The following is a 26,190-nucleotide window of genomic DNA, read 5'->3' as shown; positions in this document are numbered from 1 at the left end:
ATCGATCAGCACATGGCGGTACCACTGGCCATCAGGAGTGACGGACGCAATGTAGAAGAGTGTTAAATGTCGCTGTCACATTTTCCTGCACTCTACGGACACTTTTCCTCTCTTCTACGCCCTCTTTATTGTCAAAGTTGTATCACAGAATACCTAAATAATCACTGTCCTTTACACTTCTCCTCCGCCCTTGCTGAACTAACCTTACACCCTGAAAAATTGTTAAAATGTCTTGATGAAACGGCATGGACCGCCAACACACTGAGGAATGAATCCCATTACAATGCCTATAGAAGTGTATGCAAAAGTGTGGTGGGGCAAACTGCAAGAATGGGCAGAGAGCCGCGCTGCTTTCTAGTAAGTGTTTATCTCACGGCACAACTGGATTTAGAACTGTATAATGTCTTCTATGCTGATGCTGCTGTTTCTTCTAAATATGTGCTGCACAGAGACCGGAGATCAGGAGTCCTGCACGTCTCTGTGTGCTGAGTATGGGAAACATCTAGTCTCTCCACCTGCTAGCTCAGAGATAACTGAATATTAGGGATGGAGGGAAAAATGGTGAAAATATGCAGAAAACTAGTCATATAATGGCTAGGAATAGTGTCGCTCATCATGTACACATATGGTAGGCTATTTTCTTGGAATGAGTTTCCCAAGCAGAAAAATAGAGTGTAGTGTAAATTATAATGAATTGGTTTATAGGTCACGCCCCTTTGTTAAACTCCACCCACTTTCCAAAAAGTTGGAGTAAACTCCCCATAAGTCGCAAAATTTCTGCGCAATTACACCAAAATGTTACATAACCTTGAACAATTTGATATCAGTTTTCTGGCGCTAACTGTTCAATGAATCGGCTGCTAGGCCTTTAAATATTCCCTCTGTATTGGATGATTTTTTTTTTTTTTTTTAATAACCAGAGGACTAAACTTATTTAAAAGGTAAATTAATATGCTCCACAGCGAATTACTGAGAAATGAGGATATGTTTTTGGAAGCAGAAGACATTTGTATAAGCCGCATGTTCTATAGTGGAAAGGGAACCTGAGACTCGGGATTTTCTAGGTCATATCATTTAGGTCAACCAGATTCAACGTCTGGACTGGGACTGAAATTCAGTCGCGTCATTGAAAGCTCGCAGGCCCGTGCTGCCCCCCTTTCCCTAAATGGAGGTCTCCATAGCTAATATTACCCTGCCTGCAGGAAACCAAGATTTACTATAAGACAGAGATTCCCAATAATGCCGCCATATAAGATTAGATAATACCGTTACACCATGACTACATAGCACCTCATAGTGACAGAATAATGCCATCATAACCATCATTAAAGGGGTACTACACCCCCTGAGTAAATTTTCGGCTCGTAGGATTCGGCAGGCTGCACTACTAACGGTATACAATAGGCAGATTAGGATCGGCTCTGCTCGCCGGTTCCAGCCGTCGTTACATGACCGCGAGTACAAGATTTGCTTACTTATGGTCATGTGCCGACGAGTCTCGCCTGCTTCACTTAATGTTTTATTCTACTCGGGACTTGACTGCCAACAATTTTAACCAAAATTCTTTAGAATATCGGTACGGTCACTTAGTTAAAGAAAACTTACGACCATAAGTTTTGCATCTACTATTTATTGCTCACAACATAGAGAGTAATTCATTGTTATAATGCCATAACTTAGTATTTTGTAGCATAACCTTTTGCTGTAATTCCTGCTCCGAATATTGCAAATACAGCTATTGTAATCTGAACCGAATATTTGCTCATCTTTACTTAGGATCATTGTCTTTCTGGAATTTCCAGCCCCTGCCTAGTTTGGTTTTTACCATGTGGCAGCATTACTTTTTCCAGCATATCCTTGTACATAATAGGATTCATATTTCCATCAATTCTATGCAGTGGGCCATTGGCAGGTGCAGAAAAGCAGCCCCAAATCATGACACTGCCACCACCATGTTTCACTGTAGGGGTGTGGTATGGTACATAACATCGTTGTTTTCCAGTTGGGCGGTATATATAGTTCTTGCCATCACTATCAAACAGATTGAACTTGGATTCATCCGACAACAACACCTTTAGACCCATCTGACTCTTTCCAATGGCTGTGTTCTTTGGCAAATTCAAGTCGGACCTTCCGTTCTTTGTAGAGATGAAAGGCTTCTTGACTGGAACTCGTGCATTCAACCCTACGGTCTAAGCCGTTGACCCACAGTTTGGAGACTCACTTTGACCCCATATTGTTTGTTCATTTAATACAAAATCTGTACAAGACTTCTATGGACATCAGATAATGACTTTACATTATTAAGGAAATCACCTTTGAAGGAAGTTTTCCGTGGTTGTCCACTTCTGGGTTTGTCAGCTGTTCCATAACCTTCTTTTTCTTTATTACACCTGACACTTGACTCAGTTCCATAGTTCCCCCTGTTTGGCTTTTGCCTGACTTTGTCCTCAGAATAATAAGCTTCCTGACAGCTGGTGATACATGTGGCTTTGTCTTTGCCATGTTTTAACCAAAGGTCACACAAACAAAAAAAAATGTTTGGAATAATTTGACTACCCATGACGAAACATGCAAAATGTTTTACCCCAGCCATTTGGTAAATTCAAAAAAGTTCTTTTTTTTTCTCATTATTGTACACTCTGCACCCCATCTTGACTGAAAAAAACCAAAATGTAGAAATTTTTGCAAATTTATTAAAAAGGAAAAACATGATCATGTGATATTTAAGTATTCAGACCCTTTGCTCAGACACTCATATGTAAGTCACATGCTGTCCATTTCCTTGTGATCCTCCTTGAGATGGTTCTACTCCTTCATTGGAGTCCAGCTGGGTTTAATTAAACTGATAGGACTTGATTAGTAAAGGCGCACACCTGTCTATATAAGACCTCACAGCTCACAGTGCATGTCAGAGCAAATGAGAATCATGAGGTCAAAGGAACTGGCCAAGGAGCTCAGAGACAGAATTGTGGCAAGGCACAGATCTGGCCAAGGTTACAAAAGAATTTCTGCTGTACTCAAGGTTCCTAAGAGCACAATGGCCTCCATAATTCTTAAATGGAAGAAGTTTGGGACCCCCAGAAGTCTTCCTAGACCTGGCCGTCCATCCAAACTGAGCAATCGTGGGTGAAGAGCCTTGGTGAGAGAGGTAAAGAAGAACCCCATGATCACTGTGGCTGAGCTCCACAGATGCAGTAGGGAGATAGGAGAGAGTTCCACAAAGTCAACTATCACTGCAGCCCTCCACCAGTTGGGCCATTATGGCAGAGTGGCCTGACGGAAGCCTCTCCTCAGTGCAAGACATATGAAAGTCAGCATAGAGTTTGATAAAAAAAACACATGAAGTACTCCCAGACTATGAGAAATAAGATTCTCTGGTCTGATGTGATGGGAATAGAACTTTTTGGTGATAATTCTAAGCGGTATGTGTGGAGAAAACCAGGCACTGCTCATCACCTGCCCAATACAATCCCAACAGTGAAACATGGTGGTGGCAGCATCATGCTATGGGGGTTTTTTTTCAGTTGCAGGGACAGGACGACTGGTTGCAATTGAAGGAAACATGAATGCGGCCAAGTACAGAGATATCCTGGATGAAAACCTCTTCCAGAGCGCTCTGGACCTCAGACTTGGCCGAAGGTTCACCTTCCAACAAGACAATGACCCTAAGCACACAGCTAAAATAACCAAGGAGTGGCTTCAGAACAACTCTGTGACCATTCCTGACTGGCCCAGCTAGAGCCCTGACCTAAACCCAATGGAGCATCTCTGGAGAGACCTGACAATGGCTGTCCACAACATTCACCATCCAAACCTGACGGAACTGGAGAGGATCTGCAAGGAAGAATGGCGGAGGATCCCCAAATCCAGGTGTGAAAAACTTGTAGCATCATTCCCAAGAAGACTCATGGCTGTACTAGCTGAAAAGGTGCTTCTCCTCAATACTGAGCAAAGGGTCTGAATACTTATGACCGTGTGATATTTCAGTTTTTATTTTTTAATAAATTTGCAAAAATTTCTACATTTCTGTTTTTTTCAGTCAAGATGGGGTGCAGAGCGTACATTACTGAGGAAAAAAATGAAGTTTTTTGAATTTACCAAATGGCTGCAATGAAACAGAGAGTGAAAAATATAATGGGGTCTGAATACTTTCTGTACCCACTGTAATGTAGAATCTACGGGACATGTAATATAGTGTTTAATCTACAGAATATATAATATAACGTACAGGACATGTAATAAGTCGCTCACATTGGGCAGCACGGTGGCTCAGTGGTTAGCAAGGTCCTGGGTTCGAATCCCACCAAGGACAACATCTGCAAGGAGTGTGTATGTGCTCCCCGTGTTTGCGTGGGTTTCCTCCGGGCACTCCGGTTTCCTCCCACACTCCAAAGACATACTGATAGGGAATTCAGATTGTGAGCCCCATCGGGGACAGTGATGAAATGTGTGCAAACTGTAAAGCGCTGCGGAATATGTTAGCGCTATATAAAAAAATAAATAAATAAATAATAATAATAATACATTGTCACCTCTGCTGCTGCCCAGGTGCAGACTGTGAGAATGACCCTGGCTCCGCTCAGTGTGGGCGCCCTCTTGTGGTGAGACGACGCCTTGCAGGTTTGTGGTGTTGATGGTAGAGCAGCAGTGCGGTGTCTTTTCTCTCCTGGCCGCCAGAGGCCGCTGTGCAGGATGCATCGTGCCCTGCTCGGGCTCAGTCCTCTCTCTGTGTCGTGATGGCGGAGGACAGTGAGTCGGCGGCCAGCCAGCAGAGCCTGGAGCTGGATGATCAGGACACCTGCGGTATAGACGGTGACAACGAGGACGAGGCCGAGCATGCTAAGGGGTGAGCAGGGAGGCGGGGAGCGGAGGGTGCGGGCTCGGGGCTGCTGCTGCAGGCGGCATTGTGTGATGGTGCAGTGTGTGCTGCCGCCTGCACATAACATGCTGGACACACGTCACTACAGGAGACTGCTCATGTGCCCGGCTGCATCCGAGGCCTCCGGAGCTGGCAGCACCCCGAGCACCGCCGGATAACTTTCCATGGTGGTGCCCCCATCCAGTACCCAGGGGCCCACCTCTGCAGCCCCCCATGCAGTACCCAGGGGCCCACCTCTGCAGCCCCCCCATCCAGTACCCAGGGGCCCACCTCTGCAGCCCCCCATCCTGTACCCAGGGGCCCACCTCTGCTGCCCCCCATCCTGTACCCAGGGGCCCACCTCTGCAGCCCCCCCATCCAGTACCCAGGGGCCCACCTCTGCAGCCCCCCCATCCTGTACCCAGGGGCCCACCTCTGCTGCCCCCCATCCTGTACCCAGGGGCCCACCTCTGCAGCCCCCCCATCCAGTACCCAGGGGCCCACCTCTGCAGCCCCCCATCCTGTACCCAGGGGCCCACCTCTGCAGCCCCCCATCCTGTACCCAGGGGCCCACCTCTGCAGCCCCCCCATCCAGTACCCAGGGGCCCACCTCTGCAGCCCCCCCATCCTGTACCCAGGGGCCCACCTCTGCTGCCCCCCATCCTGTACCCAGGGGCCCACCTCTGCTGCCCCCCATCCAGTACCCAGGGGCCCACCTCTGCAGCCCCCCCATCCAGTACCCAGGGGCCCACCTCTGCAGTACCCAGGGGCCCACCTCTGCAGCCCCCCATGCAGTACCCAGGGGCCCACCTCTGCAGCCCCCCCATCCAGTACCCAGGGGCCCACCTCTGCAGCCCCCCCATCCAGTACCCAGGGGCCCACCTCTGCTGCCCCCCATCCTGTACCCAGGGCCCCACCTCTGCTGCCCCCCATCCTGTACCCAGGGGCCCACCTCTGCAGTCCCCCATCCTGTACCCAGGGGCCCACCTCTGCTGCCCCCCATCCAGTACCCAGGGGCCCACCTCTGCAGCCCCCCATGCAGTACCCAGGGGCCCACCTCTGCAGTACCCAGGGGCCCACCTCTGCAGCCCCCCATGCAGTACCCAGGGGGCCACCTCTGCAGCCCCCCATGCAGTACCCAGGGGCCCACCTCTGCAGCCCCCCATGCAGTACCCAGGGGACCACCTCTGCAGCCCCCCATCCTGTACCCAGGGGCCCACCTCTGCTGCCCCCCATCCTGTACCCAGGGGCCCACCTCTGCTGCCCCCCATCCTGTACCCAGGGGCCCACCTCTGCAGCCCCCCCATCCTGTACCCAGGGGCCCACCTCTGCAGCCCCCCCATCCTGTACCCAGGGGCCCACCTCTGCAGCCCCCCCATCCTGTACCCAGGGGCCCACCTCTGCAGCCCCCCCATCCAGTACCCAGGGGCCCACCTCTGCAGCCCCCCCATCCAGTACCCAGGGGCCCACCTCTGCAGCCCCCCCATGCAGTACCCAGGGGCCCACCTCTGCAGCCCCCCATGCAGTACCCAGGGGCCCACCTCTGCAGCCCCCCATGCAGTACCCAGGGGCCCACCTCTGCAGCCCCCCATGCAGTACCCAGGGGCCCACCTCTGCAGCCCCCCCATCCAGTACCCAGGGGCCCACCTCTGCAGCCCCCCATCCTGTACCCAGGGGCCCACCTCTGCTGCCCCCCATCCTGTACCCAGGGGCCCACCTCTGCAGTACCCAGGGGCCCACCTCTGCAGCCCCCCATGCAGTACCCAGGGGCCCACCTCTGCAGCCCCCCATGCAGTACCCAGGGGCCCACCTCTGCAGTACCCAGGGGCCCACCTCTGCAGCCCCCCATGCAGTACCCAGGGGCCCACCTCTGCAGCCCCCCCATCCAGTACCCAGGGGCCCACCTCTGCAGCCCCCCCATCCAGTACCCAGGGGCCCACCTCTGCTGCCCCCCATCCTGTACCCAGGGCCCCACCTCTGCTGCCCCCCATCCTGTACCCAGGGGCCCACCTCTGCAGTCCCCCATCCTGTACCCAGGGGCCCACCTCTGCTGCCCCCCATCCAGTACCCAGGGGCCCACCTCTGCAGCCCCCCATCCAGTACCCAGGGGCCCACCTCTGCAGCCCCCCATGCAGTACCCAGGGGCCCACCTCTGCAGTACCCAGGGGCCCACCTCTGCAGCCCCCCATGCAGTACCCAGGGGGCCACCTCTGCAGCCCCCCATGCAGTACCCAGGGGCCCACCTCTGCAGCCCCCCATGCAGTACCCAGGGGACCACCTCTGCAGCCCCCCATCCTGTACCCAGGGGCCCACCTCTGCTGCCCCCCATCCTGTACCCAGGGGCCCACCTCTGCTGCCCCCCATCCTGTACCCAGGGGCCCACCTCTGCTGCCCCCCATCCTGTACCCAGGGGCCCACCTCTGCAGCCCCCCCATCCTGTACCCAGGGGCCCACCTCTGCAGCCCCCCCATCCTGTACCCAGGGGCCCACCTCTGCAGCCCCCCCATCCAGTACCCAGGGGCCCACCTCTGCAGCCCCCCCATCCAGTACCCAGGGGCCCACCTCTGCAGCCCCCCCATCCAGTACCCAGGGGCCCACCTCTGCAGCCCCCCATGCAGTACCCAGGGGCCCACCTCTGCAGCCCCCCATGCAGTACCCAGGGGCCCACCTCTGCAGCCCCCCATGCAGTACCCAGGGGCCCACCTCTGCAGCCCCCCATGCAGTACCCAGGGGCCCACCTCTGCAGCCCCCCCATCCAGTACCCAGGGGCCCACCTCTGCAGCCCCCCATCCTGTACCCAGGGGCCCACCTCTGCTGCCCCCCATCCTGTACCCAGGGGCCCACCTCTGCAGCCCCCCATCCTGTACCCAGGGGCCCACCTCTGCTGCCCCCCATCCAGTACCCAGGGGCCCACCTCTGCAGCCCCCCATGCAGTACCCAGGGGCCCACCTCTGCAGTACCCAGGGGCCCACCTCTGCAGCCCCCCATGCAGTACCCAGGGGCCCACCTCTGCAGCCCCCCCATCCAGTACCCAGGGGCCCACCTCTGCAGCCCCCCCATCCAGTACCCAGGGGCCCACCTCTGCTGCCCCCCATCCTGTACCCAGGGCCCCACCTCTGCTGCCCCCCATCCTGTACCCAGGGGCCCACCTCTGCAGCCCCCCATCCTGTACCCAGGGGCCCACCTCTGCTGCCCCCCATCCAGTACCCAGGGGCCCACCTCTGCAGCCCCCCATGCAGTACCCAGGGGCCCACCTCTGCAGTACCCAGGGGCCCACCTCTGCAGCCCCCCATGCAGTACCCAGGGGGCCACCTCTGCAGCCCCCCATGCAGTACCCAGGGGCCCACCTCTGCAGCCCCCCATGCAGTACCCAGGGGACCACCTCTGCAGCCCCCCATCCTGTACCCAGGGGCCCACCTCTGCAGCCCCCCATCCTGTACCCAGGGGCCCACCTCTGCTGCCCCCCATCCTGTACCCAGGGGCCCACCTCTGCTGCCCCCCATCCTGTACCCAGGGGCCCACCTCTGCAGCCCCCCCATCCTGTACCCAGGGGCCCACCTCTGCAGCCCCCCCATCCTGTACCCAGGGGCCCACCTCTGCAGCCCCCCCATCCTGTACCCAGGGGCCCACCTCTGCAGCCCCCCCATCCTGTACCCAGGGGCCCACCTCTGCAGCCCCCCCATCCAGTACCCAGGGGCCCACCTCTGCAGCCCCCCCATCCAGTACCCAGGGGCCCACCTCTGCAGCCCCCCCATCCAGTACCCAGGGGCCCACCTCTGCAGCCCCCCCATCCAGTACCCAGGGGCCCACCTCTGCAGCCCCCCCATCCAGTACCCAGGGGCCCACCTCTGCAGCCCCCCCATCCAGTACCCAGGGGCCCACCTCTGCAGCCCCCCCATCCAGTACCCAGGGGCCCACCTCTGCAGCCCCCCCATCCAGTACCCAGGGGCCCACCTCTGCAGCCCCCCCATCCAGTACCCAGGGGCCCACCTCTGCAGCCCCCCCCATCCAGTACCCAGGGGCCCACCTCTGCAGCCCCCCCATCCAGTACCCAGGGGCCCACCTCTGCAGCCCCCCCATCCAGTACCCAGGGGCCCACCTCTGCAGCCCCCCCATCCAGTACCCAGGGGCCCACCTCTGCAGCCCCCCCATCCAGTATCCAGGGGCCCACCTCTGCAGCCCCCCCATCCAGTACCCAGGGGCCCACCTCTGCAGCCCCCCCATCCAGTACCCAGGGGCCCACCTCTGCAGCCCCCCCATCCAGTACCCAGGGGCCCACCTCTGCAGCCCCCCCATCCAGTACCCAGGGGCCCACCTCTGCAGCCCCCCCATCCTGCACCCAGGGGCCCACCTCTGCAGCCCCCCATCCTGCACCCAGGGGCCCACCTCTGCAGCCCCCCATCCTGCACCCAGGGGCCCACCTCTGCAGCCCCCCATCCTGTACCCAGGGGCCCACCTCTGCTGCCCCCCATCCTGTACCCAGGGGCCCACCTCTGCAGCCCCCCATCCTGTACCCAGGGGCCCACCACTGCTGCCCCCCCCCATCCAATACCCAAGTGCCCACCTCTACTGCCCCCCATGCAGTACCCAGGTACCCACCTCTGCAGCCCCCCATGCAGTACCCAGGTACCCACCTCTGCAGCCCCTCCATCCAGTACCCAGGGGCCCTGAGTTACACCACTGCAGCCCCCCATCCTGTACCTTGGTACCCACCTCTGACGAGCCCATCCTGTACAATTGTACCCCCTTCCTGTGCCATGCTGCCCTTCCTCTATACCCTGCTGTGCCCACTCACTGTGCATGGCACACCCACCTTTGTGAATGGATTGCCATTGTGCCCACTTCTTGCTTGGTGCCCAGTTCATGCTCCCGGCCTGCGCATATATCTCGCTTGGGTGCCTACAGCCAGGAGTTTGTTTGCCCTAGAAGAAGGCACCTGCCCTCCACCTGCAGAGCTTGTGATGCCCAGGTGGCGCTGGCTCTGCTCACCTTGGGTACATTTGCAGTCTCCCGCTCTGACTGCTCGGATAAAGGCCGACCGGTTTCCTGCTCTGTAGAAATGTGCAGATCTGTGGGGTCCGGGCCCTTCACCTCTCACCTAGAAAACAAACCTCAATTCATTGTAGCAGGTTGTGTCTCTTTGGGCATGCTGGGAGTTGTAGTTATGCGGTGACATAGTAATCTGGAGTCTGTGCATGGATTCGGTGCCTGGAGCAGCAGATATCCTTGCTGTCATTGATTGGATGCAGCCTCGCTGAGCTTGAGGTTTTTGGCTTCACACATGGGTGAACAGGAGACTGAGACGTTTTTGCTGTCATGTCTGGTGGGAGGGCAAAACTACCCTGTAATCACAGCATGTGAACCCCACCAATAGCCCTATAGCAAAGCCACGGCACCAGTGTGCGGTCATCCTAGCACATCCCCTCTCCTGACCACTGTATGATAAATGGTGGTCCTGGACCAACCCCACCTACATTAGCAATTCATATATCATACCCCAGAGCTGCACTCACTATTCTGCTGGTGCAGTCACTGTGTACATACATTACTGATCCTGAGTTACATCCTGTATTATACTCCAGAGCTGCTCTCACTATTCTGCTGGTGCAGTCACTGTGTACATATATTACATTACTGATCCTGAGTCACATCCTTTATTATACTCCAGAGCTCCACTTACTATTCTGCTGCTGCAGTCACTGTGTACACACATTACATTACTGATCCTGAGTTACATCCTGTATTATACTCCAGAGCTGCACTCACTATTCTGCTGGTGCAGTCACTGTGTACATGTACATACATTACATTACTGATCCTGAGTTACATCCTGTATTATACCCCAGAGCTGCACTCACTATTCTTACATTACTGATCCTGAGTTACATCCTGTATTATACACCAGAGCTGCACTCACTATTCTGCTGGTGCAGTCACTGTGTACATACATTACGTTACTGATCCTGAGTTACATCCTGTATTATACTCCAGAGCTGCACTCACTATTCTGCTGGTGCAGTCACTGTGTACATGTACATACATTACATTACTGATCCTGAGTTACATCCTGTATTATACCCCAGAGCTGCACTCACTATTCTGCTGGTGCAGTCACTGTGTACATACATTACGTAACTGATCCTGAGTTACATCCTGTATTATACTCCAGAGCTGCACTCACTATTCTGCTGGTACAGTCACTGTGTACATACATTTCATTACTGATCCTGAGTTACATAATGTATTATACTCCAGAGCTGCACTCACTATTCTGCTGGTGCAGTCACTGTGTACATACATTACTGATCCTGAGTTACATCCTGTATTATACCCCAGAGCTGCACTCACTATTCTGCTGGTGCAGTCACTGTGTACATACGTTACATTACAGATCCTGAGTTACATCCTGTATTATACTCCAGAGCTGCACTTGCTATTCTGCTGGTGCAGTCACTGTGTCCATACATTATATTACTGATCCTGATTTACATCCTGTATTATACTCCAGAGCTGCACTCACTATTCTGCTGGTGCAGTCACTGTGTACATACATTACTGATCCTGAGTTACATCCTGTATTATACCCCAGAGCTGCACTCACTATTCTGCTGGTGCAGTCACTGTGTACATACATTACGTTACTGATCCTGAGTTACATCCTGTATTATACTCCAGAGCTGCACTCACTATTCTGCTGGTGCAGTCACTGTGTACATGTACATACATTACATTACTGATCCTGAGTTACATCCTGTATTATACTCCAGAGCTGCACTCACTATTCTGCTGGTGCAGTCACTGTGTACATACATTACTGATCCTGAGTTACATCCTGTATTATACCCCAGAGCTGCACTCACTATTCTGCTGGTGCAGTCACTGTGTACATACATTACGTTACTGATCCTGAGTTACATCCTGTATTATACCCCAGAGCTGCACTCACTATTCTGTTGGTGCAGTCACTGTGTACATACATTACATTACAGATCCTGAGTTACATCCTGTATTATACTCCAGAGCTGCACTCGCTATTCTGCTGGTGCAGTCACTGTGTACATGTACATACATTACATTACTGATCCTGAGTTACATCCTGTATTATACTCCAGAGCTGCACTCACTATTCTGTTGGTGCAGTCACTGTGTACATACATTACATTACAGATCCTGAGTTACATCCTGTATTATACTCCAGAGCTGCACTCACTATTATGCTGGTGCAGTCACTGTGTACATACATTACATTACTGATCCTGAGTTACATCCTATATTATACTCCAGAGCTGCACTCACTATTCTGCTGGTGCAGTCACTGTGTACATGTACATACATTACATTACTGATCCTGAGTTACATCCTGTATTATACCCCAGAGCTGCCCTCACTACTCTGCTGGTGCAGTCACTGTGTACATACATTACATTACTGATCCTGAGTTACATCCTGTATTATACTCCAGAGCTGCACTCACTATTCTGCTGGTGCAGTCACTGTGTACATACATTTCATTACTGATCCTGAGTTACATCCTGTATTATACTCCAGAGCTGCACTCACTATTCTGCTGGTGCAGTCACTGTGTACATACATTTCATTACTGATCCTGAGTTACATCCTGTATTATACTCCAGAGCTGCACTCACTATTCTGCTGGTGCAGTCACTGTGTACATACATTACATTACTGATCCTGAGTTACATCCTGTATTATACCCCAGAGCTGCACTCAGTGATTCTTGTGAATAGGAGCTGTGCTGCAGTATATAATAGGTGGGCGTTGGATGTCTGATCTCATATTGATGACCTATCCTTCCTATGGATAGATGATTAATTTGGTGTGATCGGCAACCCCTTTATATTGTATCATTCTCCTAACATTGGTTAGATGTTTTTATTTTGTGCTTCTATTGTTATTTTAGTTCCTTCCATAAATTTTCTGTTGGATTGTGGTCGGTGATTGGCTGGACCGTCCTAGCAGCTTTATTTTTTTTCTCATATATATATATATGTATGTAAGGGTAAGTGCACAAGTAGTTTTTTGGTTGTGCGGATTTTGTAGAGAAATCCACAGGACAAAAGTCCTGCGGATTAGCCTGCGGTTTTGCCCTGCGGTTTCACACTTCATAATGATAAGGTGTGAAACCGCAGCGGAAACCGCACAAAGAATTGACATGCTGCGGATTGTAACCTGCAGCAAAACTGCGCGAAAAAATCTGCAGCATGTGCACAGCGGGTTTTTTTTTACATAGGAAATAAAGGTACTGTACACCGCAGCAGGATCCGCAGCGTGTGCACACACCCTCAGTCAACAAGGTAGGAAACACCGTGTGGAGCAAAGAAGACGCACATTAGCAGACAAATATACGAGAAGAATCAAACATGAAGCGACCAGGAGCAGAAGTGTACAAGGTGCTCACAGACATGGCCGAGGTGAGGAGGATTGGAGCTTTGTCCTGCAGAAAAATCCTGTTTTTCTTTAAAGCTGTAGATTTTTTTTTCTGTACCACTGCTTGAAGAACGTGTCTTCTAAACACTGGCAGGAGGTTTGCTAGTTGATCTTGATTCCATCTTCAACCCGAAAAATGTCCACCTAGTTCATCTTTAATAAAACGGCCCAAAGCGGTGTCCACCTCTACCTTACTGGCACCTGGAGGAGGAGGAGGTCTGTGCCCGTTACTGATCCACCTGGCCCATCAGGAGTCACTCTCATTTCATCATTCTGTAAAACCTTTGTTAAATTCTTACTCAAAATTTCTTGGTTTTGACATTTCTCCTTCTGTCTTGCTCAGTGGTGGTCGGGCTGAGACTCCTAATCTCGACCATGTCTCTTGAGAACTGAACACCTTGTACTTCTGTGTCTTGCTCAGTGGTGGTCGGGCTGAGACTCCTAATCTTGACCATGTCTCTTGAGAACTGAACACCTTGTACGTCTGTGTTTTGTTCAGTGGTGGTCGGGCTGAGACTCCTAATCTTGACCATGTCTCTTGAGAACTGAACACCTTGTACTTCTGTGTTTTGTTCAGTGGTGGTCGGGCTGAGACTCCTAATCTTGACCATGTCTCTTGAGAACTGAACACCTTGTACTTCTGTGTCTTGCTCAGTGGTGGTCGGGCTGAGACTCCTAATCTTGACCATGTCTCTTGAGAACTGAACACCTTGTACTTCTGTGTTTTGTTCAGTGGTGGTCGGGCTGAGACTCCTAATCTTGACCATGTCTCTTGAGAACTGAACACCTTGTACTTCTGTGTTTTGTTCAGTGGTGGTCGGGCTGAGACTCCTAATCTTGACCATGTCTCTTGAGAACTGAACACCTTGTACGTCTGTGTTTTGTTCAGTGGTGGTCAGGCTCGGCCTCCTCACCTCGGTCGTATGTCTTGAGAACTGAACACCTTTGTACGTCTGTGTCTTGCTCAGTGGTGGTTGGGCTGAGACTCCTAATCTCGACCATGTCTCTTGAGAACTGAACACCTTGTACTTCTGTGTCTTGCTCAGTGGTGGTCGGGCTGAGACTCCTAATCTCGACCATGTCTCTTGAGAACTGAACACCTTGTACTTCTGTGTTTTGTTCAGTGGTGGTCGGGCTGAGACTCCTAATCTCGACCATGTCTCTTGAGAACTGAACACCTTGTACTTCTGTGTTTTGTTCAGTGGTGGTCGGGCTGAGACTCCTAATCTTGACCATGTCTCTTGAGAACTGAACACCTTGTACTTCTGTGTTTTGTTCAGTGGTGGTCGGGCTGAGACTCCTAATCTTGACCATGTCTCTTGAGAACTGAACACCTTGTACGTCTGTGTTTTGTTCAGTGGTGGTCAGGCTCGGCCTCCTCACCTCGGTCGTATGTCTTGAGAACTGAACACCTTTGTACGTCTGTGTCTTGCTCAGTGGTGGTTGGGCTGAGACTCCTAATCTCGACCATGTCTCTTGAGAACTGAACACCTTGTACTTCTGTGTCTTGCTCAGTGGTGGTCGGGCTGAGACTCCTAATCTCGACCATGTCTCTTGAGAACTGAACACCTTGTACTTCTGTGTCTTGCTCAGTGGTGGTCGGGCTGAGACTCCTAATCTTGACCATGTCTCTTGAGAACTGAACACCTTGTACGTCTGTGTTTTGTTCAGTGGTGGTCGGGCTGAGACTCCTAATCTCGACCATGTCTCTTGAGAACTGAACACCTTGTACTTCTGTGTTTTGTTCAGTGGTGGTCGGGCTGAGACTCCTAATCTTGACCATGTCTCTTGAGAACTGAACACCTTGTACGTCTGTGTTTTGTTCAGTGGTGGTCAGGCTCGGCCTCCTCACCTTGGTCGTATGTCTTGAGAACTGAACACCTTTGTACGTCTGTGTCTTGCTCAGTGGTGGTTGGGCTGAGACTCCTAATCTCGACCATGTCTCTTGAGCACCGAACACCTTGTTCTTCTGTGTTTTGCTCAGTGGTGATGACTATAAGACACCAGGAGCAGCATCGGAAACTCCCCGCGTTACATGGGAAGTGTAAGTAAAGCACAGCTTTGTTTTTTTGTTAAAAAAAAAAGGGTTGTCCAGCCTTAGGGTACAGGCTTGCATTTACTTTGTGTGACTGCAGACTTGTGATCATCCCTTGGCAACGTACGAGTGAACCAAGTTTGTGATTTGCATATATTTGGTCACGTTCCGACTAGACGTGCACAGCCTCGCTCAATGCAGGTAAATTGAGGGAAAACCAGACAAGTCTAGTCGGAATGTGGCCGGTAGTATGCAAACTTGCTGTTACCTGATCGCCCACTCCCGGCACCAAAGAACCCTCGCTGTGCGTGCGCAGTCAGGCTTCCGAAGTCTGCAGTCACATAGTTGCTTAAGGCCTGACAACCCCTTTATGCAACTTGCACCTGGGAACGGGTTTTCTGAACCTGGAAAACCCTTTAAATATTAATGCAGAAAGATCATGAGACAGTTGTGTCTCTGAATGTCCGAGTCCCCTCTTCTCACCAGGCCTTCCTATCAGGGCTGTGGAGTCGGAGTCGTGGAGTCGGAGTCGGTGCTCATTTTGGTGGAGTCGGAGTTGGAGTCGGTATAAAATGGACCGACTCCGACTCCTAAAATATATAATAAATTGGGTACAGTAATTCAATGCAGGATGTGCTGAATATTTTTTCATAGGAGTTTGGGAAAGTTATGAAATGTCCTATAAATGGCTGTTCTATTCCTGATCTAAGGCTACATTCACACACAGCGTTTTTCCTGTGTTTTTTGAGGATATGTTTTTCAGCTGCAAAAGCTGATCATCTTTTTAAAAAAACTGCATCACCTGAAAGGTTTTTGAGCTCATAGATAATGTTTTCAATAGCAAAAGCAGATTAGAAATCTGCTCTATCCATTTATCCATATCTGTCTATCCAAATCGTATCTGTACCAAAAAGAATGAAAACCGGGTAGTACACCAATATATATTCTGTTCTATCTAACTATCTTGATTATTGGATCATAAAAATGATTAAATGTCTGAGGTTCACAATGTACTACAATAAATTTTTCACTTAAATATAAGCAATATGTGTGGGAGTCGGAGTCGTGGAGTTGGAGTCGGTGTAAGGGAAATTGAGGAGTCGGAGTCGCAGGTTTGGCTTACCGACTCCACAGCCTTGCTTCCTATGATCTGTGTTGAGTGAGACCGGGCTGTACCGACGTCACGCGTACGCCTTGGGACCGGTGGCGCTGTCACCAGAGATTTGCTGACATTCTCGTGGTCTCTTCTAGACAAATCTTGCTGTTTGCTGAATCCTCTCTGAGCGACGACTGTCGGGATGTGGATTATTTCAGCTCCTTAGAGTCAATTAGGAAACCATCAAGTGCTCTCTTCTAGCCGGCTGGCACATGTCACCGGCAACACTGTGCCTATTATACGTGGCCGGCTGCTGAGCTCGAGCCCCTGCGATTATCACTGCAAAGTATTACGACGCATCACAAAGATTCACACAAGGACAGATAGTTTAAAAATTGCAACAAAAAAAAAAAATGGGGGCAGATAATTATTATTTAAAAAAATACTAAATCCACGTGGGACGAAAAGGGTCGTCAGGATGAATAGAAGAAATCCAGCTTCCCGTTCTGGAAAAATTCCTTTTTATTGGACAGTTATATAAAAACTAACTTCAATATCAGCATATTGTCACCACCAGGGGTGGGACAGAACAAACGCGTTTCGCGCTTAGCAGCTCTTAATCATTGCTCTACACATACTCCAATCAGGTGTAGAATATCATTAATCCAGTACATGTTCTAAGGTGTACATAGCACGCCACATATAGAAGAAGCATCATAACAGTATAATATCCTTAGCAAAATAGCCCCCAACACATCGAAAATACATAAAACAAGAAAAAATAATGTATAAAACAATATGCAATAATCAGTAATCAAATAACTCCAAAAAACGCAACGAAAAAGCAAAAGAAAAATTTCAATTTAGATATAATAAGCTACATCCTGTCTTATATTCATACCTCTAGGGAATCTTGTTTTTAAAGTATAGATCCACCAGGATTCTCTGTTCATCAAATTTCCGCAATTCCCCGCCGTGGGAAAAACACATGCGGAATTCGTATGCGTTTTCCCCACAAAACACAAGCGTTTTTAGCTCGCAGAATGCTAGCGCTTTCCCAAGTGATTTGTAGCATTGCTTGGAAAAGTGATGGACAGGTTGGTCACACTCATCAAGCATAGCGCTTGACTAGTGTGACCAACTTTTTACTATTGATGCTGCCTATGCGGCATCAGTAGTAAAAGAATGTAAAAAAGAATGTAAAAAAAAATATGGTTATTCTCACCTTCTGACGGCCCCCGATGTCCTTAGCGGTGCTCCAGGTACGTTCCGTTCCCAGCAGGGCTGTGGAGTCGGAGTCTGTGCTCATTTTGGTGGAGTTGGAGTCTGTATAAAATGGACCGACTCCGACTCCTAAAATATATAATAAATTGGGTACAGTAGTTCAATGCAGAATGTGCTGAATATTTTTTCATACAGGAAAGATGTATGTCTTTGTACCATGTTAGCCAGTAGATAGAAAAATATTCAGAATTGAGAGTCCTCAGTGGTTGATGCCTTTTAATGGCTAACTGAAAAGATGGTAACACATTGTAAGCTTTCCAGACTACTCAGGTCTCTTCTTCAGACATAGACTAATACAAAATCTGAAGAGTCACATATTTATACACAATACAGCACAGAAAAAATGCAATAGATAAGACAAGTGACGTGAAGCAGAATTATGATTATGGGAGAGGGAGAAACATAAATATTGGACCAGTTCATAGATAAGGAGTCCGGATGTTTTATTGTCCTCTGATTGGGGTCTCCTAATGTGTTGTGATGCACCCACAAGGTCTTAGGAGCAAATTCCTTAATTGATGTCACCAGAGGACAATAAAACATCCAGACTCCTTATCTATGAACTGGTCCAATATTTATGTTTCTCCCTCTCCCATAATCATAGTTCTGCTTCACGTCACTTGTCTCATCTATTGCATTTTTTCTGTGCTGTATTGTGCATAAATATGTGACTCTTCAGATTTTGTATTAGTCTATGCCTGATGAAGAGACCTGAGTACAGGGCTGTGGAGTCGGAGTCGGTGCTCATTTTGGTGGAGTCGGTATAAAATGGACCGACTCCGACTCCTAAAATATATAATAAATTGGGTACAGTAGTTTAATGCAGAATATGCTGAATATTTTTTCATAGGAATTTGGGAAAGTTATGAAATGCCCTATAAATGACTGTTCTATTCCTGATCTATTCACACACAGCGTTTTTCCTGCGTTTTTTGAGGATACGTTTTTCAGTTGCAAAAGCAGATCAGCTTTTTAAAAAACCGCACCACCTGAAAGGTTTTTGAGCTCATAGATAATGTTTTCAATAGCAAAAGCAGATTAGAAATCTGCTCTATCTATATATCCATTTATCTATATCTGTCTATCCATATCATATCTGTACCAAAAAGAATGAAAGCCGGATAGCACACAGACTAACACTCCTTTTTTTTTTTATCACCAGTCAGGTACACCTCATAGCTGCCCAAGAGGACGCCCAGGACAGGCATTGCTCGTCTTCAGTAACACATCAACATCAATTGATAGTTGGAATAAATAGACTGCATTCACCACCACATCTTCTTAAGGTGCAGGCTTTATTTTCAAGTGTAGGGGTGTGCAGTATGAGGTTCTGCAGCAGCTGAGGTGTGCAGTATGAAATTCTGCGGAACAGTATGAGATTCTGCCCCCCCGGTTTGATCCTGGCTACGCCCATAGTGTGAATGTAGCCTGAGGATCTAGGCTTTATCTTAGCCAAGATAAGTCATAGAGTGTGTGTGTATGTATATATATATATATATATATATATATATATATATATATATATATATATATATATATATACACACACACACACAGTACAGACCAAAAGTTTGGACACACCTTCTCAATCAAAACTTTTTCTTTATTTTCATGACTATGAAAATTGTAGATTCACTCTGAAGGCATCAAAACTATGAATTAACAAAAAAGTGTGAAACAACTGAAAATACTGTATGTCTTATATTCTAGGTTCTTCAAAGTAGCCACCTTTTGCTTTGATTTCTGCTTTGCACACTCTTGGCATTCTCTTGATGAGCTTCAAGAGGTAGTCACCGGAAATGGTTTTCACTTCACAGGTGTGCCCTGTCAGGTTTAATAAGTGAGATTTCTTGCCTTATAAATGGGGTTGGGACCATCAGTTGTGTTGTGCAGAAGTCTGGTGGATACACAGCTGATAGTCCTACTGAATAGACTGTTAGAATTTGTATTATGGCAAGAAAAAAGCAGCTGAGTAAAGAAAAACGAGTGGCCATCATTACTTTAAGAAATGAAGGTTAGTCAGTCCGAAAAATTGGGAAAACTTTGAAAGTGTCCCCAAGTGCAGTGTCAAAAACCATCAAGCGCTACAAAGAAACTGGCTCACATGAGGACCGCCCCAGGAAAGGAAGACCAAGAGTCACCTCTGCTGCGGAGGATAAGTTCAACCTAGTCACCAGCCTCAGAAATCGCAGATTAACAGCAGCTCAGATTAGAGACCAGGTCAATGGCACACAGAGTTCTAGCAGCAGACACATCTCTACAACAACTGTTAAGAGGAGACTTTGTGCAGCAGGCCTTCATGGTAAAATAGCTGCTAGGAAACCACTGCTAAGGACAGACAACAAGCAGAAGAGACTTGTTTGGGCTAAAGAACACAAGGAATGGACATTAGACCAGTGGAAATCGGTGCTTTGGTCTGATGAGTCCAAATTTGAGATCTTTGGTTCCAACCACCGTGTCTTTGTGCGATGCAGAAAAGGTGAACGGATGGACTCTACATGCCTGGTCCCCACCGTGAAGCATGGAGGAGGAGGTGAGATGGTGTGGGGGTGCTTTGCTGGTGACACTGTTGGGGATTTATTCAAAATTGAAGGCATACTGAACCAGCATGGCTACCACAGCATCTTGCAGCAGCATGCTATTCCATCCGGTTTGCGTTTATTTGGACCATCATTTATTTTTCAACAGGACAATGACCCCAAACACACCTCCAGGCTGTGTAAGGGCTATTTGATCAAGAAGGAGAGTGATGGGGTGCTACCCCAGATGACCTGGCCTCCACAGTCACCAGACCTGAACCCAATCGAGATGGTTTGGGGTGAGCTGGACCGCAGAGTGAAGGCAAAAGGGCCAACAAGTGCTAAGCATCTCTGGGAACTCCTTCAAGACTATTGGAAGACCATTTATTCGGTCGTCCATGACAGCACCACCTGAGAGAGGGGATCCGCCCTTCTTAGGAACAGGAAAACCTACAGATACAAAAGGGCGGCACCTCTCCCACGGATCAGTTGGTTTCCTGTTCCTAACAAGGACAGAACTCCCTACAGATCGTCCGTCATGGATAACCGAATCCCAGGCCAGCGGACCGACTCAGGTAGCGGGGGGTTCTCCTACCTCGGTCTCGTTGGGGGCCCTGGATGCGCCACGGTGGGTCCGGGTAGGATTTCCACGGCAGTGGTAAGAGCAGGCGGAGACAGGGTCCGGCGGTCGCCTTCTCCACGGGACTGGTGAGGTAAGCGGGTCCCCCTGTGTCTCCTTCCCCCGGGGGTGCGGTCCGTTCGGGCGGGCGCCGCCGGCGGTGTCCCACAAAGGGAGCAGCGGTTCCGAGCCGGCGGCGCAGTTCTAGCCCCTTGCCGCGCGTCCCTGCGGCCTCTGTCGCGCGGGGAAGTGACGCGGCGAAGGGGGCGGGGCCTAGCGCCGAAACCGGAAGTCGGATGCCGGCGACTTCCGGTTGTGGTGAACGCGCGCCGATGCGCGCCCGCCGCCTGAGGGGGCCGGGCACCTGAAGGGGAGGGGGAGGATCGCGGGGAGCGGTCCAATGGGGGGCCCGAACACCGGACAGAGTCCTGCTAATCCGGAGGGGGAGCCTTCTTAAGACAGAAGGCATCGCTGCTGAGGTGCTTCTGGAGGCCCAGCGATGGACACAACAGAAGCCCCCATGGACCCACAAGAGGTGCAGCCCGTGGCAAAGCGCCCCAGTGACCAACCTAAGAGGAAGGAGGGACGTTCAAGTGGACGGAGCCACAGCAGTTCCTCTAGGTCAAAGGATCCTCCCGCAGCCCCCCATGATCCGGTACCTGTCCTCATCTGCAAGGGTAAGAGATCTGCGAGAATGTACCCTGATGCAGTGTCCCCTTATGTGTTTGATTCTCAGGGGAAGAAGGCCACAGGGAAGCAGAAGCACAAGGAATGTGCCCTCTGTAGTTGCCCCTTACCAGATGGCCACCCCAAGAGATTGTGTCAGTCTTGCGTGAGACAGACGGTAGGGACGGAGATGAGGGGTAGAACGTGAGTGGAGTATCAGACTCTTACACTCTTTCCTATTTATACAGGTAGCGGAAGAAGCTCCAAGCTTCGCTACAGACCTGAGGCAATTAATCAGGACTGAAATAAAAGCCCTATCAAAAGAAGGTTCTTCTAAAAGAAGACGAGCTAGTGTTTCAGGCTCAGAGTCTTCAGTCGGCCCTAGGAAGGAAGATATCTCCTCAGAGTCCTCGGCCTCCTCTTCTTCTTCCGAAGAGGATTCCAGCCGGTTCTGCTTTCCCTTGGACCAAACGGATAAATTAATTAAAACCATAAGGTCAACCATGGGGGTAGAAGAAAAAAAGCCAGAACTGTCTGCTCAGGACATTATGTTCGGGGGTCTAGACCCCAGAAAACAAAAGACTTTTCCACTAAACGAAAAAGTCCAGAGCCTGATTGACAGGGAGTGGAAAAAAACGGAAAAAAGGGGTTCTATGCCGCCCGCTTTCAAACGTAGATACCCCTTTGAGGACCCAATAGTAAGTCGATGGGATAAGGCCCCCAAGCTGGATGCAGCAGTAGCATGATGGTCTGGCTGGATCAATTGGACTCTCAGCTAAAGGATGGAACCTCGCGAGCCTCCATCCGTAAGTCTCTACCAATTATCCAGAATGCTGCTGCCTTTCTGGCAGATGCCTCGGCGGACTCAGTAAGAATGGCGGCTAGGTCTGCAAGTTTGTCTAATTCGGCCCGAAGAGCCCTCTGGTTAAAATGCTGGCCGGGAGATATCCAAGCCAGGTCCCGTCTCTGTTCTATCCCCTGTGAGGGTGAATACTTGTTCGGCCCCGTCCTAGACGAACTGTTAGAGAAGGCCGGGGATGAGAAAAAGAAATTTCCGAGTCTGCCGAATACATCCTGGAGACGTCCCTTTTCTAGGAAAGGGTATTCCCGCAGGAGACAGGCCAGAGATCAGAACAGATGGGACAACAAAAAAAACAGAGGTACGGGCTTCATGTATGGAGGAGGGGGGCGCCAAGAAGGTCCATCACGGGATAATAAGAAGCCGCCCCAATGACTAGTGGCTCCGGTAGGAGGAAGATTATCTGCCTTCTACCCGGCCTGGGCCAGAATCTCGAATAGCAGCTGGATACTGGGGGTGATAGCTACAGGACTGCACCTAGAGTTCGCCTGCGTTCCCCAAGATCGGTTCAAGGTAACTCCACTCAAATCTTCCCCGCTAGAACAAGCTGCCCTGGAGACCGAGGTCCTCGAGCTACTGGACAAAAAAGTCCTGACGAGAGTTCCAGAGGAAGAGAGGGGGAAAGGCTTCTATTCCCCCCTGTTCTTGGTCCGTAAACCGGACGACTCATTTAGGGCTATATTTAACCTCAAAGCCCTCAATAAATTCCTGGTTGTACGTCCATTTAAAATGGAAACAATCAACACCGCAATAAAGATGCTGTTTCAAAACTGCTTCATGGTGGTCCTAGATCTGAAAGACGCTTACTATCATATACCCATAGGTCTAGCACACCAATCTTTCCTTAGACTGGCGGTTCAGTTGGATGGGTCAATCCAGCACTTCCAGTACGCGGCCCTACCCTTCGGGGTGGCGGTTGCGCCTCGAGTATTCACCAAAGTGATGGCAGAAGTGATGGCCCATCTGCGCGAGCTAAACATTCTAGTCGTCCCCTATTTAGATGACCTCCTTATAATAGGCAGTTCAGCCGAGCAGTGTTTAGAACAGTTACAGAAAACAACGGCGGCTCTAGAGCGGTTGGGATGGCTACTTAATATCAAAAAATCCCGTTTGCAGCCATTAAAAATTCAACAATTTCTAGGCCTAACCCTAGATTCAAAAAAGCAGGAATGCCGTCTGCCCCCAGAGAAGCTGCTGCACCTGCATGGCCGGGTCCTGAACGCCTCCAACAACCCCTCCATGTCCCTCAGGAAAGCCATGTCCCTGTTGGGTTCCCTCTCATCCTGCATTCCCGCAGTCCAGTGGGCCCAAGTTCATACGAGAACTCTACAGGGTGAAGTTTTATGGTATCAGAGGATTCTTGGGGGTAACTTAGAAGGTCGACTGACCTTATCTAGAAACACAATAGAGTCCCTGGAATGGTGGCTAGAAAGAAATAACTTGTCTAGAGGGGTCCCTTGGGAGTATAACATTACCCGTGTGGTCACCACGGATGCAAGTCCTTCCGGTTGGGGGGCGCATATGGAAGAAATTCTGGTCCAGGGCCTATGGGAACGAGATCAGATACAAATGTCTTCTAATTTGAAAGAATTAACAGCGGTAGTACTCGCAGCTAAAGAGCTCCTTATGTATCTACAGGGCCATCACGTACGAGTTCTATCGGACAATCGAGTGGCCGTGGCCTATATCAACCACCAAGGCGGAACTCGATCCAGAACTCTGATGAAGGTGGCAGGACAGTTGTTCCAGCTAGCAGAGCGTCATTTTTTATCTCTCACGGCTCTTCACATAAGAGGGAAAGAGAACATCGCGGCAGATTTCCTAATCTGTTAAAACAAGGAGAGTGGGCCTTAAACACCTCCATTTTCGTTCAGATTGTGCAGAGATGGGGTCAGCCAGAGGTGGATCTATTCGCCACCAAGGAGAACTCGAAAACGACACAGTTTTGCTCCCTAAACCCCAGGGAGACTCCTCTGGCAGTAGATGCGCTTCTGATAAAATGGGACTTCAGGCTAGCCTACGCCTTTCCTCCCCTATCTCTACTTCCTCTAGTGTTGAGGAAGATCAGGAAAGACAGGGCAAGGGTCATAGTCATCGCCCCGTTCTGGCCCAGAAGAGCATGGTTTTCGAACCTCAGGATCATGTCGGTAGACGATCCTTGGGTTCTCCCGGACATCCCGGACCTTCTGTTCCAGGGCCCGGTCTTCCACCCTCAGGTGGCTGGCCTACATCTCACGGCGTGGAATTTGAGCGGTCACTGCTAGAAAGTAAAGGCTTCTCTCCAGACCTAATTGACACTCTACTAAAAAGTAGGAAAGTAGTGACAACTAAGATTTACGTCAGAATTTGGAAAAGGTTCCTCGAAAGCTCAAATGTAAATACTGGTGATTCCGTCCCCATAGGCCAGATCTTGGAATTTTTACAAAAAGGGCTGGACTTGGGTCTCTCCACCAGTACCCTTAAAGTACAGGTATCCGCCTTAGGGGCCCTCTTTAGCTGCAACATCGCGGCTAATTATTGGGTCAAAAGATTTATCAAAGCAGCGAGTAGATCCAGACCAATAGTAAAGAATAGACTCACGCCATGGGATTTGAACCTAGTCCTCACAGCTATGACAGAAGCGCCATTTGAACCCATCTCGTCGGCCTCTATTAGGAGCCTGTCCCTCAAAATAGCTTTCCTAATAGCCATAACGTCAGCCCGTAGGGTAAGCGACATTCAGGCATTGTCTAGGCGCCCACCTTTTCTTCAGGTAAAGGAGGATAGGGTAATACTTAGACCCGACCCAGCGTATTTACCAAAAGTAGCCTCCAGCTTTCATAGGTCGCAGGAAATAGTCCTTCCATCCTTCCTCCCTAAACCAACTAATGAGAAAGAGGAGAAGCTACACACTTTAGATGTTAGGAGATGCCTCTTGGAGTATCTAGCAGCTACCGATCCCTGGAAGAAAGACAATGCTCTCTTTGTCTCCTACCAAGGCCCTAGGAAAGGTCTTAGGGTGTCCAAAAGTACACTAGCCAGGTGGATTAGAGAAGCAATCTCGTTAGCTTATGCCTCAAAAGGTAGAGTAGCTCCGGAGAAATTGAAGGCGCATTCCACCAGAGCCGTGGCAACCTCGTGGGCCGAGAGGTCGGAAGTCTCCATCGACCAGATTTGTAAGGCGGCCACTTGGTCCTCTCCGAGCACTTTTTATAGTCATTATAGACTAGACTTGGGTGCCTCTGCAGACCTCTCCTTCGGTATCAGGGTTCTTCAGGCTGTAGTCCCCCCCTAAAGTAGTGATTACTCTCTGTAATTCTCTCAGGTGGTGCTGTCATGGACGACCGAATAAAGTCTTAGTTACTCACCGGTTAACGGTATTTTTCGGAGTCCATGACAGCACCCATAGATTCCCTTCCCTTAGTTAATTTGGGTGTGCACGTCTTCCCTTTGTACATATCCACTGGTGATAAAGATTTAAGTGTTGATATTGTTGTACATATAATTATGCATTAACCTTGGAGGTCCTCTTTTTATACTCTGTAATCCAACTGATGCGTGGGAGAGGTGCCGCCCTTTTGTATCTGTAGGTTTTCCTGTTCCTAAGAAGGGCGGATCCCCTCTCTCAGGTGGTGCTGTCATGGACTCCGAAAAATACCGTTAACCGGTGAGTAACTAAGACTTTCTGGTGACTACCCCTTGAAGCTCATCAAGAGAATGCCAAGAGTGTGCAAAGCAGTAATCAAAGCAAAAGGTGGCTACTTTGAAGAATCTAGAATATAAGACATATTTTCAGTTGTTTCACACTTTTTTGTAAATTATAT

General features: G+C 50.1%; 1 protein-coding gene across 1 annotated transcript in view; it reads left to right on the top strand.

Annotated features, from left to right (window-relative positions):
• The first annotated feature begins 4,655 nt into the window (after positions 1–4,655).
• The window catches only part of NMT2 (N-myristoyltransferase 2), a 69,493-nt gene continuing 47,958 nt past the window's right edge, over positions 4,656–26,190 (top strand). The window contains exon 1 of the mRNA XM_073581925.1: positions 4,656–4,849. Within this exon, the coding sequence (XP_073438026.1) occupies positions 4,740–4,849 (110 nt within the window). The 5' untranslated portion in view covers positions 4,656–4,739. The remainder of the gene's footprint in view (positions 4,850–26,190) is intronic.

This window comes from Dendrobates tinctorius, unplaced genomic scaffold, assembly GCF_039654945.1.
Source record: "Dendrobates tinctorius isolate UK_male_01 unplaced genomic scaffold, ASM3965494v1 ptg000070l, whole genome shotgun sequence".
In the NCBI taxonomy this organism is placed as follows: domain Eukaryota; kingdom Metazoa; phylum Chordata; class Amphibia; order Anura; family Dendrobatidae; genus Dendrobates; species Dendrobates tinctorius.
This window is presented reverse-complemented; position numbering and strand designations above follow the sequence as displayed.